The sequence below is a fragment of the Colias eurytheme genome, chromosome 23, assembly GCF_061535395.1.
Source record: "Colias eurytheme isolate Ceu_HAF_F1 chromosome 23, ilColEury1 Martin Lab GWU primary, whole genome shotgun sequence".
In the NCBI taxonomy this organism is placed as follows: Eukaryota; Metazoa; Arthropoda; class Insecta; order Lepidoptera; family Pieridae; genus Colias; species Colias eurytheme.
The window spans coordinates 6,286,769-6,303,175 of record NC_143002.1 but is presented as its reverse complement, the minus strand read 5'-3'; the positions used below and the strand labels follow the sequence as shown (position 1 = coordinate 6,303,175).

Genomic DNA, 16,407 nt, shown 5'->3' with positions numbered 1-16,407 from the left:
AGTAATGACGCAAACGAACGTTCTATTCTCAATGCAACAATATAGTTTTTAAAATATTTATATTAAATGGTAACATTACAACTTCTACTTTAATTGAAATATTAATGGCTCTAACCGCATCTCCAACCACTAAAGAAAGAATGTCGTATTTCGTAATGAATTTACCCTGGGCAGGTCAAGTGAAATGAAACAGCAATTATGAGCAAAAATAAGTTTATTATCATGTCTACAATAGGTAGTTAGTTACTTATTCGAGAAAAAATTCTCAGCTTGCACAATTATTACAGTAATATCAAAATGGCGACCAGAGCAATCCCATACCTGTTCTTGACACTAGCTGCAGCAGTTCTATTAGATGAACAGCCGTACTGCTCTCTGCGGTATCGTCGATTGTGCCAGGGGAAAGGCCGACATGTTGCCTGTCAGTTCCCTGTTGTAAGTATAACTGGGAGCTTGATTTAAGCATTGAAATGCTTTATAAATGAGAAATTAGACATAAAACCGAAAGAGTAGAATAAATTCGATTGCTCTAGCTGCTAGCAAGATCATGGGTGGCTGATTTAGAATCATAAATTGGTAAATTCTTGCTAATTACAGCCTGGAGCAAGCCCCGCCTGTAGCAACTACACAAAAATCAAGTTCACCAGTGATTTGAGACATTTTATAACGCATTACATTAACAGGTATACTTAACACATATTATTTAATATATTTTACGGTAGAAATATAGAGGAATATTCCCCTTGCATTGTTAAACTCGGACTTCGCTTGACTCTGTTTATACAATTTAGTTATTTTTTAATCGCAACGAGACAGACACAAAGCATTATTGTATGATCATACCAACAATTTTGATACAAGGGTAGATATGTTATCAGTTTTGTAGTTTGTAGGAATTGTTGACAAATATCGTATCAATTTCTTTGAAATTATACGATATCTCGAAAATTGTTCATCGTCTTAGTAGATTATTTCATTCTTCATTTGATAAGGCTGTCTTGAAATTATGATATAGAAATATCAACTACTAGGGGTCCGCCCCGGCTTCGACCGTGGTACATATTTATGTTTTCTCTACATAAGAACCATCCTCGTACTTTAAGGAATATAATAAAAAAAGAATTATCGAAATCGGTTCAGCCGTTCACACATGATGCCGTGACAACGCGAAACGGGTTTCATTTTTATATATCAACTATACTTAGCCTGCTGCTTTACTTGCATGTTTGAAAACTTTCAGTACCATTAATAGTTCATGAAAAATCTCCAACAAATGCTTCACTAGATTATAACTTCGTATAGCTATACATAGTTTATCACGCGTTTCTCCTCATAGTCTACGTGTTGTTAAGGCGTAGACAACGGATCGCGGCGGGCAGCGAGCGGGTGAGGGGCGGAGCGATCTTACCTAAGCCACAGGTTATGATGTGGGTGGTGAGATATATTTATTATTACTAATGCTTTACGATATATAATATTACCAAACATCAAGTAGATACCGAATTAATATCTACGGTGTAAACGTATTCGAATAGTCGAACTTCAGACACACGCCGAAATATCATATACTGTTAGACGTAGTTTTTTTTGTAAGTAATAAAATGCGCAAGAATAAAAAATTCTTTTTTTTTGTCATTCATACATTCACAACATTCGAATCTTAGTGTACCTAAATATGTAGTAGTTAGTTAACTGTAATGAAAGTGACTCTAAATACTGGATATTTTATGCGACAGGAATGGGACCGAGAGCTTGCTCACTTGGCGCAACGGTTAGCTGACCAGTGCCAATTTGTGCACGATGACTGCAGAGCTACTGGTATGAATTACTGTCGCCAGTAATAAGACTAATCAAAACCTAGGATATTTTTTTCCAAATCATTTAGAAAGCCATTTTTTTGCGAGTCTATACAAGACTAGATATTATTTTTCCTAGTTTGGAACGCAAATGTAGATATATATTTTTATAGACTCTTTAATTAGTTGAAATAAAAGCATCGCTGCAAGCAACTATTCTTAGTTTAGAGTTTAGAGGATGAGTTAAAATGCAAAAAAAAATATCAATAGATTTACTATAATATCAACATTACTCTAGTCCGCTACCCCCACGCGGGGCAAAGCGTTGGTGAAGTGCGTTGGCGTGGTTCAAGTGTGTCGGAGGAACTGACCGCACAACGCGTCATCAGGCGTGTGTTTGACGCGTGGTGGGGGGAGAGACGTCGCGTGTCGCCGAAGCAGATCACTGGGCCGTTTCGATTGGCTGCTAGGTAGATTTTTTTTAATCAGGGATAATTTTATCACGTGGAATCCTATGAAGATTTTTTTGGGTAGGAAATAGTTTTTAGTAATTCTCTACATAACTACTAATTATTCGATTACGTATTCGATAATTCAGAAAACGAACTATCTAACAAAAAATAAAGAACTACATAGGTACCTATAGTTCCACGCATTTAAAAGTGAGGACATTGTTTTTGCAAACGATAGGAATTACAATGACGGCTGATATTGATGATATTTGATAGCCATGAAAATGTACGTTTATCGATATTCAAACTTCTACAAAAACAAACCAACCACCATAATATTTTGTCAGATTTTCTATTGGACTAGAAGCACTAATGCTAACCTTTTGTTTTTCCAAAAAAGCTCCATCTATCATAATATATTGACCTTTTAATTATAGTATTTACCCAGACGAAAAGCTATAAAATTTCTTTCCCTTTTTTCCCAAAAATATCACTAGAGGCAACGTATGGGGTCACTTCAGCCAGCTGGCTGTATGGACGCTCCGCGCGGTGGGCTGTGGCGCAGTCCGTCACGGCACCACCCACACTCGGCTACTACTTGTCTGTGACTTCTCTCACACTAACATGCTGGGAGAGAGGACTTTGAACCCTGGACCACTGGCGGTGTGCCCGATGCATACTGCGAGGAAGGTTCGGTCGACTTATCCGCTGCTATGTGCGCCCGTGAGTTTTAGTTTATTTTTGATATGGGTACGGGATTGTGATGTAGTAGTAATTTTAATATAAATGCAGTGTAAATAGTAAATAAAGTACCTATACGAATAGAGGAGTTGAAAAAGTGTGGTCTTTTAGTTCGTCTAAGTTTTGAATCCCTGGAGTTACCTACTAATTTCAAATGACACGTTCGGTTAAGTTACCCATTTCTACACCTTTTTACGTATATTATCATCAGGTTTCTATATTATAGGTATTCAACAGTCGGACAACTTACGAGTCCAAAATAAATACTATTCTACCAACAAAGAGCGAATTAATTGTTCTAGTCGCGATGGAATTAAACATGTACCTTGATATTTTATCATCCCTAGAGTCATAATCATAGAGTAAATTATTTTAATATGTCACTTTTAAATTAGGTTCGACACAAGCCTCCGGACAGTGATGAGAAATATGATGATTATGATGATGATGATGATGAACAAGAGGACCATAGGCAGGATACTGGAAACGCGGAACCGAAAAAACAAATGACTTCCAAAAGATATCAAGGTACAATAATTTGTGGTCAAAATTAATAGTAGTTGGAGTAGTAGAAGATGTAGTATTAGAAGCAGTAGTAGTAGAAATAGTATTAGTTACTCGTAGTGAGATTTACAAAAAAATTGAGCTGAAGATGCATACACATTAATTTACTATTAGTTATTAATTATAAATAATTGAATTTATTATTAATTATATATTATAATTTAATATATAATTAATTTAAGCTATGTGGTTGGTTACAGCTGAAACCAAAACGACCATAAGGGTAATAGAAAGATTGTCAATGGAACTGGATGGTCAGCAATATACTACAAGGAAGAAAATGCGAATTATGACATCCAGGAAACCGTATTTTGGTGAAGTGCGGTAGTATATCATGTTATCTATACTAACATTATAAAGCTGAAAAGTTTGTTTGTTTGAACGCGCTAATCTCGGGAAGTACTGGTCCGATTTGAAAAATTCTTTCGGTGTTAGATAGCCCATTTATCGAGGAAGGTTATAGGCTATATAACATCACGCTACGGTCAACAGGAGTGGAGCTACGGGGGTGAAACCGCGCGGAGCAGCTAGTAAATAATAAATTACAGTTCTGATTAAATCATGCCGTGAATTAAAAATGAAAAAATATTTTTTTAGGCATGAAATGAGGACATTTCTGTATTTTGACAAAAAAAGTAGTACAGTTGTTTTTTGACATAATTTATTAAATGAATTCAAATCTTATAGATATGAATTGGAACAGAACAAAGTAGCGGATAAATTGCCTCGTTTCGAAAAATATCATGTGCAAGAACATGAAGAAACTCATGTATCTGAGACTTATGCTGATGTCGATTACACGCAAAGGGTAAAGATTTTCTATTGAAGATATTAAATGTATAGGTTGAAGTTGTCTATTATTTTGTACTAGCTGCTCCGCGCGGTTTCACCCGTGGCTCCACTCCTGTTGGTCGTAGCGTGATGATATATATAGCCTATAACCTTCCTCGATAAGTGGATCTAAATAATTTTTCAAATCGGACCAGTAGTTCCCGAGATTAGCGCGTTCAAACAAACAAACTCTTCAGCTTTATAATATTAGTATAGATTTATAGAAATAGTACGATTAGTTAGTAGGTAAACATACAACTTATTTAAATACCTATTTGTTTTCTAGATACAAGTAGCACGACATAAGTGGAAGCAAACGCGACACAGGCCACTCAGGTAAATATCTTCATTAATTATCAATGTTGCATCTAATAATTTTTGGTATTTAGTGGTGGCCTTTTAATCAGTGCTCATTAGAGTTTACGTTTAATAAATAACTAGTTTCCGCCCGCGGCTTCGCCCGCGCAGACAAAGAAAAACCCGCATAGTTCCCGTTCTCGTGGGATTTCCGGGATTGCGTCATTTTCCGGGAAGTAGCCTATGTCCTTTCTCGGGTATCAAAATATCTCCATACCAAATTTCATGAAAATTGGTTCAGTAGTTTAGGCGTGATTGAGTAACAGACAGACAGACAGAGTTACTTTCGCATTTATAATATTAGTATGGATTACATAATGATTACAGACCAGGAGCAAATGCCCTTTTGAGTAAGCCAGTGGAAAAACCTATTGAACGATCATCAGAGGTGAGAAATCTACTCATCCATTTAAAATTGGGTTTAATCGATCTAATTATAATTTAATTGTATTTTAATTGCAGGCTTATAACGATCGTCGGATCGCTTCACTAATGATTGACAAAGATGACGTCGATCAGCTGTTTCGAGATACTGGCTTCAAGATTAGTAATATGGGAGATTCGTCAAAATAGAGGAAATATACTGTGTGATTTTGAAAAATTTGTTTCATTTTATACCTGAAGCCATATTATATTATTATACCTAAATGAGAAAGGTTGTTTGTCTGTCTGTTATGCTTTCATGGCTAAACCACATCACCGATTTGGATGATTTTGTAAGGACAATAATTCTAAAAATGGAAATTCTTATGTAGCTTGTTCTTGTAGCAAAATAGGTGCTCGGTAGAAATGCACAATGCAACGTAAAACGAAAACCAGTACTACCTAACCTTTAAGCATTGGGCGTTAATTTTCAATAAAAAAAAATAAAGAGAAATACTAAATTTATTAGAATAAGATCTCTTTGCTCAATTAGGTAGAAACTGTAATGTTGGTACCCAATACTTCTAAATTCCGTCACACTGACGTGGATCTTTCAGAAAAATACGTTACTTATGAAATACTTGCCTTGTGGCTTAGATTTTATAAAATAATAGGTATATTTTCATAAATTAGGAAAGATTTGTGAAGCTCCGAATATTCCATTGAAAATATCTTGAATATAGTTGATAAAAATGTGAAAATAAGATAAATAGATAGAGATAGAAGTTTTCTAAGAAATAAACTATGTGTTGCTGCTGCTGCAATTCCTGTGGTAGATGTTTAAGATGTATCTTCTGTATTACGCTTTGTATTTGGTTATTTCACCTCTGTGGCATGGATGAGTGTTGTGAAGACTGCAGGGATGATGATGATTATTATTAAGATACCGTTATTTAAATACCGATACTCTTGCAGTAAATGAAATTATATTCGATACCGTTTTGATACTGTTATGTAATACCGTTATGTTGTAAATACAAGTGTTGGATAAATATATTTTTTGTTTTATTATGATATTTGAAATTCTGTTATTACTATACTGTATTATATTACTATACTATATATGTACCTAACAATAAAAATAAAACACATAGTTTTGCTACTACTTCACATATTTTAAAGAATCATAATAGCTTTGGAAATATGAAATAATTTTATACTCATTTTAAAAATAAACATTAAAATTAGACACAAATATATTATCAAGGACACATAGTCATTATTTTTAATTTTAGATACATTTTATTGTTTTAGTGCCTTTATTCAGGATCCTCTACACCACACTTACAACACTTACTGCACTGACAGTCAAGTTCAACACCGCATAAGTGTAAAGCATAAGCGATAAACGTAAAACAAAAAATACAACGCAGACTGCCGCAAAAATTACAACACATTGATTTAACAGTTTTAAAGTTGTTTTAGCGAAGACTGTTGCAAAATTACAACAGCACATTGATTATTAAAGTTTTAAGTTGTTCTATTCTTCCCATCGTAAGTGCTGGTTTCGTTTTACCGCCTTTTTGTAGAATAACGTTTATTTTTAACTTTTTATTTGATTTTCATTTGTAATGTTCTGTAAAAAACGTGAGTAGAACTGTTAAATCTAAAAATCGAATATGTTTTAAAATTTACAAATACTAATGAATGATAAAGCAATTAAAGATAAAATTAAATTTATTTTGATATTGACACCAATAAACAAGATAACATTGCACGTACATACTTATCATAGATTAAAAAATACATCAATAGTGGTATTTTGAGATACATTGGTAACCAAAATATCTAGAAGATATAATATTCTTATGTGATAATAATCGTCCCAAATTCCAAATAAAGATTAACTAATTTAGACTTTAATCAGTATTGCATTACCGAATACTAATAGCTCTATCTAATCGACAAAATCATTACTGCAACTAACCTATTTAGTGAACATATTCTTATTTACACTCAAGTTAGATACACGAGTAGTATCTAACGTACGCAATCGTTAAATCAATAATGATAAAACTGCGGGCTGTGTAGATATTTTCTGGCTGATAAGATTGTCAGTCAAATACACTAAAAAGACGAAACTATAGACACTATTTTGAAAATCGAATACGAAAAAAATAAATAAAAACCCAGCCAGTTTCATTCGAAAATTAAATTGTGTTCTAAATAAAAAGAAACAGCCAGTTCAATTCGAAAATCGAATTGTCTTGTAAATAAAAATAAACAGCCAGTTCGTCGAAAATCAAATTGTTGTGTTGCAAATAATTGTGTTGTTAATTCTACAATGTGTTGTTTGTGTTCGTGCGGGTGTTGCAGAGCGTGTTGTAGAGTGTTGCAGTGTATATTGTGCGTCACTTGTATTGTGCAATTATTGAGAATGTGCGGTTTTGAAATTGATGAAGATCAGTGTAATTGTGGAGGGGAGGAAGTATAGTAGTATATGTAATAGAAAATAGTATTTATAAGTTTGTCAAATGATAAAATGTAAATTATTTATAAGTTTTTCAAAGCTTAAAATATTGTCGAGTTAAAATGTTTGTCAAATGAAATGAAAGAAAAAAATGTTGTATGTTAAATGTTTTTTTTGTTGTAAAGTATGTGGAATTACATTGTTAAGCAGCACATTGGAGTCAATATAAATAAAGCTAAAGATTCAGAGTTGAGAGAAAAAAAAACGTGAATAGAAAATAATGCTATAATTGTACTTAGTTACCTATAGCATTATGTTCTTTTAATTTTTCACAAAAAATAATACCCATATTCAGTAAATTCAAGTTACAAAGATGATCTAGTAATTTGTACTTTTTTCATATTATTGTATGTTTCATATACGATGTTATAACCAAACAAAATGCTGACTGTTTTTAATAAATAAATGATAATATGTATTTAATTAGGAGTATTAAAGCAAAGAATCGAGTAAGAAAACAAAAAATATGTATGCTTATATAATATATTTTATTTAAGATTAAATGATTTTAATAAATAAATATTATCATAACGACTTTTAATTGAAGCTTCTTCAATTCTTCCATTTTATAGACTGTAACAAAAACATTATTTATTATTTAATTGGACTAAAATATCTTAAAAATAGTAATTTTAATTAACAAACTCATATTTTTTAATATAAGGTATATTTTAATTTATACCTTAAATTTCTAAAATTAATTGTATGCCTGCTTAATTTTTTTATGGATAAATATAAAAAAATGATATGCATATTATAAAATATAGTCGCGTAAGTTACACCATATATTCAAGAACCACTGAACAGATTTTAATGATATCCATCAGATAAAAAATGAATTATTAATATAAGAAATAAAACTGTAGTATTAACAGCATAAATATAGGCGAATGGCTAGTAAGTAGTATATAATATGTAAGTTAGAAGTAAATAATTAATGTGACTAAATTAATGGCGTATTTAGTCATTTATAAAGAATAATTAAACCTAAAATTAATATAAGAATTAATTAAAAACTTACAGGATCCCTTAAAGTATTATCAGCTAAGATATAATCTTCAGATTGTGGACTCAAAGTCATTTTATAGTTCGTGAGAGCGGCTCGGTCTTTCTGTTTGAATAGAGATTCAATTACTACTGAATGTATCTGAAAATACAAGAAAATAACATTATTTTATTTATTACTAGCTTTCCGCCCGCGGCTTCGCCCGCTTTGTCTAAAACATAATAAATTATATACTAAAACCTTCCTCTTGAATCCCTCTATCTATTAAAAATAACCGCATCAAAACCCGTTGCGTAGTTTTAAAGATTTAAGCATACATAGGGACATAGGGACAGAGAAAGCGACTTTGTTTTATACTATGTAGTGATAGTGATAGAACAGTGGTACTACATAATCTATACTAATATGTATTATAAAGCTAAAGAGTTTGTTTGTTTGAACGTGCTAATCTCAGAAACTACTGGTCCAATTTGAAAAACTCTTTCGGTGTTAGGTAGCCCATTTATCGAGGAAGGCTATAATATATCATCACGCTAAGACCAACAGGAGCGGAGACACGCGGGTGAAACCGCGGGGCGCAGCTAGTAAAATATAATTGCGGCTTACACACATTATAATAGTTTGTATTTTTTTAATTTATTGCAGACTGGAGCGCCATCTAGTGGGCAGTTAAAACAACTCGTTTTTTTTTAAACATTAACTTATATGTAAAACTTAATGGAAGAAGATTAAATTTGCTCCTTAGGATGATTTTTTTTTGTTGTTATTTAACTCAAAAATTACGGACCAACATTTATAAAAACTTATTTAAATTTATTTTACCTTTAAAAAATTACATCTTTCCTCGTAACGCATCCTATACTTTTAGAAGTAACAAAAAATATAACTAAAACATACTTCAAGAAGCCATAAAAAATAAAAATGAAGTCCAATGTCCCCTAGTGGGGTAAGGGGCAGATGCATTATGCATCTGTTTCACTGATCGATTTTCTTTAGGGACAAGTAGGTGATCAGCCTTCTGTGTCCTACCAGACCGAGACATTTTGACGTGGCAACGTCTTATAATTCGATAGAGCCGGCTGCACGCACGAAAAAACATGACTCATGCGGCGTTACCTCGCTCTGAGGCATTCCATGTAAGGCTTGAAGTGCGAGCGAGAGCGCGGAACGAGCGACAAAGAAGCACAATCGGACGTTATCACGTTCAACTATCGTCAGTAAACTGACTTTACAGACAACCAATATTTTTTTCTTAGTCTCCACCGGGAATCGAACCCAGGACCCCTCAGTGCTCACGCGTCAACCACTGTACCAAGGAGGCGGACATCGGTCGATAACGATAAAAAATACATTTAGGTACCTTATATTTCTGCGCTAACCGCAGTCTATCGTCATTATTCTGTATCTTATTAACACACGTGGCCATCATGTTCTTACTTGCGTTCAAATCGTTCAAACGACATAATAGTGTTTCTATAGGAATGTGTGATGATAGTGTTGTTCGTCCGAGCCAATCCTGGAATATAAATAAAATAATTATATATTATTACTAGTGGTCCGCCCCGGCTTCGCCCGTGGTACATATTTCGCAATAAAAGGTAGCCTATGTCCTTTCTCGGGTATCAAAATATCTCCATACCAAATTTCATGCAAATTGGTTCAGTAGTTTAGGCGTGATTGAGTAACAGACAGACAGACAGAGTTACTTTCGCATTTATAATATTAGTATGGATAGTTTAAAAAAAATAGCATATGTGCCGAGCACACGTGTCAGAAGTGAAACTTGTGAAACTTTGGCAAGATTCAAAGATACCAAAATCATCGCTTTATTCCATGACGTGACGGTATTACCATGACGCAACCATGAAATTTTATTCTCAACGCGCCTTAAATATTTGTTTTATATTTATAATAATATTTGTATAGATTAGATTTATGTATAGTTCTTGACAATTCTGTGATTGGATTAAATTTTCGTAATAACTAAGGTAAGAGCTTTTATAAGTTAACAATTTTTGGGTCACATTTGCAGATTAGATTTTTTTTTAATTCGAGTTGGTTACAAAATTAGACTTTTTGTTGCTTTTTTGAAGTGTCTACCCTATAATATAATCACACAAAAAAAGGTATCAAACTTTGTTCAGTAATTAACATATTTAAAAAAAGGCATAATATATCATTTTAGAAGAGAAAAAAAACTGATAATATAGTACATCATACGGCATACCTTCTTAGTAAATAGAGATTCAACAATGTCCCATTTACTTGAGTTTGCGTGTACATTTAATACTACCCAGTCATATTGCAGTGGAGTTATCTGAAAATTATTTATATATAAAAAATGTATAAAAAACAAAAATCTGTTAATGATAACAAGGCAATTGAAAAAGTAGTACTTAAACGTGTGCTAAATAAGATATTTAATTTTGTTACATAAAACAAACAATTAGCAGCTTATGGGTTCATATACAAGCTGTACCTATTTATTATGTAAAGTTTTATTTGTTTGTTTTTAGTAAGACCGTGTTTAACTATGTCAGTAGAAAAAAAATACACAAAGAAGTTCAGATAACTTTTAATATCTTTATATTATATCATCATTCAAATACATATTTCATTTTTAATCGAAATATTGTAAAAAAATTGGTTGTCTGTAAAGTCGGTTTACTGACGATAGTTGAACGTGACAACGTCCGATTGTGCTTCTTTGTCGCTCGTTCCGCGCTCTCGCTTGCACTTCAAGCCTTACATGGAACGCCTCAGAGCGAGGTAACGCCGCATGAGTCATATTTTTTCGTGCGTGCAGCCGGCGCTATCGAATTATAAGACGTTGTCACGTCAAAAAATCGATTTTTTTGAGATTATATTGAAAAAAAACAAGTACTTGTCATTAAAAATGCCGTTTCACCTGCTGTCTCTGGCAGAGCGTCAACGGCGACATCATGTTGCCAGCGCCCTCGTGCCAGTGCAACTGGCAACAGTGCGTGAGGCATACCAGTGGCGACTTGTTGTGTAACTCAGATTTGTTTGCGCATTTCTGCCATTCTGAAATCGTTTTGAGGAGTGTTGTTGATTTTAAAGTTCATTTTTTAATAACTCAGGCCCCGGAACCACAGACACAATAGAAAATATTCTATTGTGTCTGGGACCGATCGAGCCGCTTGGGGCTCAATGGGTTAAGGGTTTTTCATTATTTTTATAAAAAAGAATGGGATATACTTTTTTAATTTAACTTATTATAAGTCTAATATAAGTAACATATAACAAATGCTTCTAGAGATGTAGAATACAACATTGTAGGAAGTCAATGTAAAAACATTTTAATTCTTAATAATTCCAAAAGTAACCTTTTTTTATTTATTTTTTTACATGGCTATCTCCACATTATTTTATGATAATGAAGTTTATGATATATTAAGATAGGCACAAAATACAGCCGATTTTGTATCTCCAAAAAATATAGAGCATTATTTCAAAAATCAAAAAGTCTATAAAAATCACGCCACATTATAATAATTAGTTAAGTACACACTCACCTAATAATTTTATATAATCGACTAACATCTTATTACAATGTGCATCAACACCGGGTTGATTGAAATGATTTGAAAGTACATTATTTAGTTTCCTTAATAAACTCTCTATATTGTTTCCTTGAGTTTTTACTATGTGCTCAAATTGGTACATCTGAAAAAGATTTTTTTAAATTTTAAGTCTGTAGTTGTTTAATAAATATCGACGTAATTAAGCATGTTATTTTATATTATGCAATACATATAGAATTTTGTTTCGATTTTAACGTAAGTCTAACAATAAAAAATATAGATACTTACTGCTGCTTCAGGAGCTCTGCCTAGCATTCTGAAAAGGATAATAATTAATATATTTTAAAATATAATTTAGCTATTTAATATTTCCTTATCACTTTTATTAATACACAAGGTGCATATGTACAAAATAACATCATCATTTTTTAGACATTAATTTCAAGTTTAACGATATTTTTTACACTAGATGGCGCTAAACGAAAACGATAATTTTTTTTCTGATTTTCTAAATACATTTTACCTAGATAAACGATTTTAGTTACTAATACAAAAATAAAAATGTGTTTTTTTATCTATAGAAAGCGATTATAGGCGCATAGGGACAAAATTGGCGGACAACGACGCGGTATACAACATGTATCATAATAATGACGTAATACACATTGAAATTATGTAGAAACATATCTTTAAATTCAACAATTATACATGTGGCTCGTTGGTCTAGGGGTATGATTCTCGCTTTGGGTGCGAGAGGTCCCGGGTTCAAATCCCGGACGAGCCCGCGCAAATCCTTTTATTTTTTTTTTATTATTTAAGACATTAATTTACCCTGGTGTAATTATTTCCATAAATAATTAAAATAATTTTTAGAGCAATATTTTTTTTTTTTCTATGTAATTTTTTTTTCTTATGTGATATTAAAAGAGCAGCATTAATTTAACTGTTTTAAATCCGTCAAAGCTTTTTTTTCTACAAAATACGTAATAATATTTTGTACTTACGTCAATAAGTCTGTAAGTTCATTAATTTTTCCCTCGCTCTTCAAATGGCTCATATAATGGTTCAACGCTATAGGCCTGCTTGATAGTAATTCATGCACCAATTTCTTATTCAGTGTTTGTATTAGAAATAAAACTACCTGAAAATTATTACAAAAAAGTTAGATATTACGAAAGGAGCAAATTTTTTTAATATAAATACATACTACAATTTCAGATTGATATAGCAAAAAATAGGTACTGTTGTCTCCAAAATTAAAATCAAATTGAATCTTTAATTTTTATATTACACTAGCAACAATGAATACTGCTTGGCCTGTCACATTAAACATATATACTTTATTACATAGACAACAAGTTAAAATATAAACTTCATCAAAATTTCTTCAGTCAATATAAAATGTAAGGGCAGGCAGAGCTGCTTTCCCATTTATAGTTATAGAAGCGATACAAAAATTAAAAAAACATATCAGACATTATATTATTAATAGTTTACAAGTACTCATAGGTTTAACCAATATACAAAACAATCCCAAAGTTACCTAACGTTGCAATTGTTTATGGGTGGCGGTGATCATTTTCATCAGTACACCGCCCGCTCCTTTTTCGGTTGTGGTATAAAAAAATAATTATTTTTCACCTACAAACTAATACCCACCGCCAAAATAGCATTCCCATCGCCCATCACAATAGCACCATCCAATAATTCAGTTTTACTCTTCAAACTTCTATGAATATGTAGCGAGCAAGTACGTCCCAGGATCAGGCGTTTTAATGTGATAGATGTCGAGTCGTAATCTATTTGTCGTGTGTTGTTAGGGTCTTTGCCAGATTGCGCGAGAACAACTGCAATTATTATTGTTGTTTTTATTAGTTAGTCAGTATTGCATTAAGAGTCCCGTGTCCCCTAGTGGGGTAAGGGGCAGATGCATTATTCATACATCTGTTTCACTGATCGATTTTCTTTAGGGACAAGTAGATGATCAGCCTTCTGTGTCCTGCGATTTTTTCTTCAACTCCACCGGGAATCAAACCCAGGACCGCTCGGTTCTATGCACATACGTCAACCACTGTACCAAGGAGGTGGTCAATATTGCATTGGTTTATTAAAATTAATAATATGACACATGAATAATTCAGTTATGAGTAGAATTTTTTTTAATGAAAATATAGTTGCACATAATATGTGATTTTGAAATTGCAAGGAATTTTATAAAATTTTAAAGCTTCTGTAAATCAATAAGCAATTAAATATTAGTGACAGGTCTTGCAACGAAATGGGAATCCAAAAGGCTAACCTTCAGAATATTATTTCTATTGAATCTAATTTGTTATAACTTACAGGCATTACAGAGCATGAGAGGAATCCTATTAGCTAGAACTAGTAAATGTTATAAATAAAAAAATATAAATGCTACATTTAAAAAATAAAATAAATTTTGAAATGAAGCTTCCTTAGACGTGTTGAGAGTATAATTTCACATTCACATCATGGCAATACCACCACGTCATGGAGTAAGGCGGGTATCTTAGAATCTAGCCAAAGAAGTTTCACTTCTGACACATGTGCTAGGCACATATGCTCTTTATATAAAAACTAGCGGTCTGCCCCGGCTTCGCCCGTGGTACCTACATGTTTAAACTATCCTATCTCTCAAGTTGGATCGAACTGCACATGGTGTGCGAATTTTATTATAATCAGTTAAGTGGTTTAGGAGTCCATTGAGGACAAACATTGTGACACGAGATTTATGTATATTATGATTGAATACTCACTTAAATCCAGAACTTTAGGTGACACAAGACTGTTCAATGACACTAAGTTACGCTTAGCATTTGTGATGGTTGAAGCGAACACTGAATCTTCTGTCTGTCCTGATGAACGTTTTTGACCAATGGCCAGTATTTCTTGTGTTGAAAGCTGTGAAATTTTGAAGTAAAGAGTTTATAAAGTAATATTATAAGTAATATGAGGAAACATACATGTTATAATGTTTCACTTCAATACATAGAAAAGTAGGAATACAAAGTTTTATAATAATTTTTTCTTACTTTATTTACCTTTTTTTTAAATTAATCATGACTTAGAGATTTACATAAAGTTTTGTGCAGAAATCTTAATATATATAAATCTTGTGTCACAATGTTTGTCCTCAATGGACTCCTAAACCACTTAACCGATTATAATAAAATTCGCACACCATGTGCAGTTCGATCCAAATTGAGAGATAGGATAGTTTAAACATGTAGGTACCACGAGCGAAGCCGGGGCGGACCACTAGTATATTAATAAAATCCAATTGGATTCATTATTCTTCTTTAATAACTTGCTATGAGTACAGCGTGTATAGAGATTTGTGTCAAAAATTATTGTGTTATTACTTATTACGTATACTACATTTCACTGAATTTTAAAAACGTTTATTTTCAAATACTAGTCCTACATCCATCCTTGAATAATATTTACATAGCATGGGTCAAAGATACAGAATTTAATGAAGCTATAAGAATCAAAGCAAATGTAATATGTTTTTTTTACTCACAACATCATCATCAAAGCTAAAAGCTTTTGCCTTAGTTTCACTTGTATTCCAATAATCATCATCATCCATTTTTTCTGTATCTAACTTGGCTATGAGACAAGTACGAAAGTACAATTAACTTATAGATTATAGATAATCCTGTACTAATCGTGAACTATATACACAGTTAATTATTTATATTTTGTAAAATAAGTTTTGTTATTATTTACAAACAAAATTAATAGAAAAGCGAAAACACAATCAAAGGCTGTGTCATTTCAATACCACGTTTGACAATTGAGTAATTGACACATTTTAAATGTCAAATTATTAGCTAGAGTTTCTTCCAAGAAGATATTACAGAGGATATTACCAACCCAATAGTTGCAAATCGCTACCTTGTCTTGATAATACAATAATAATATCATTAATATTATAACATTATGACCCAAAGTAATTGCTTTTGCATGCAACTTCGCGGGCACTGTAAATTCCAACTGAAGTCGAAAAAAAAAATCATTTATATCGGTCGTTTAGTTTAGGTGTTAAGAGGCAAAACCTTAGGGCAAAACACACTCATATAAGGGGAGGCTCCTTAAATTTTATGTGAATTTGCATTAATATTCTGAAACAGGCACACATAGAATCAAAATGGAACTTTATTATATGATTTATTGGGTCTTTTTCTTTCGATGTAAG

At 32.4% G+C, this 16,407-nt stretch overlaps 2 protein-coding genes and 1 non-coding gene across 3 annotated transcripts; 2 read left to right on the top strand and 1 right to left on the bottom strand.

The window, feature by feature from the left end:
• The first annotated feature begins 294 nt into the window (after window positions 1-294).
• LOC149898354 (venom allergen 5-like) lies at window positions 295-5,325 on the top strand. Its single transcript, XM_090115619.1, has 12 exons — window positions 295-435; window positions 598-683; window positions 1,353-1,434; window positions 1,737-1,818; window positions 2,095-2,266; window positions 2,746-2,971; window positions 3,385-3,517; window positions 3,754-3,877; window positions 4,241-4,361; window positions 4,671-4,720; window positions 5,069-5,129; window positions 5,204-5,325. Exons 1-12 carry the CDS (start codon window positions 298-300, stop codon window positions 5,312-5,314), a joined length of 1,386 nt encoding a protein of 461 aa, XP_089971745.1. The 5' UTR covers window positions 295-297; the 3' UTR covers window positions 5,315-5,325.
• Window positions 5,326-8,087: 2,762 nt separating this feature from the next.
• Window positions 8,088-15,995, bottom strand: Vps16B (Vacuolar protein sorting 16B). The gene is made up of 11 exons (XM_090115475.1): window positions 15,730-15,995; window positions 14,963-15,107; window positions 13,845-14,032; window positions 13,190-13,326; window positions 12,474-12,501; window positions 12,177-12,327; window positions 11,549-11,685; window positions 10,868-10,957; window positions 10,001-10,156; window positions 8,656-8,781; window positions 8,088-8,207 (listed from the first exon to the last, which is right to left on the bottom strand). The coding sequence occupies exons 1-11, from the start codon at window positions 15,796-15,798 to the stop codon at window positions 8,187-8,189; spliced, it is 1,248 nt and encodes a 415-aa protein (XP_089971601.1). The 5' UTR covers window positions 15,799-15,995; the 3' UTR covers window positions 8,088-8,186.
• On the top strand, window positions 12,898-12,969 carry TRNAP-UGG (transfer RNA proline (anticodon UGG)). The gene has a single exon. It is a non-coding gene; the product is annotated as a tRNA-Pro (tRNA).
• Window positions 15,996-16,407: the final 412 nt, after the last annotated feature.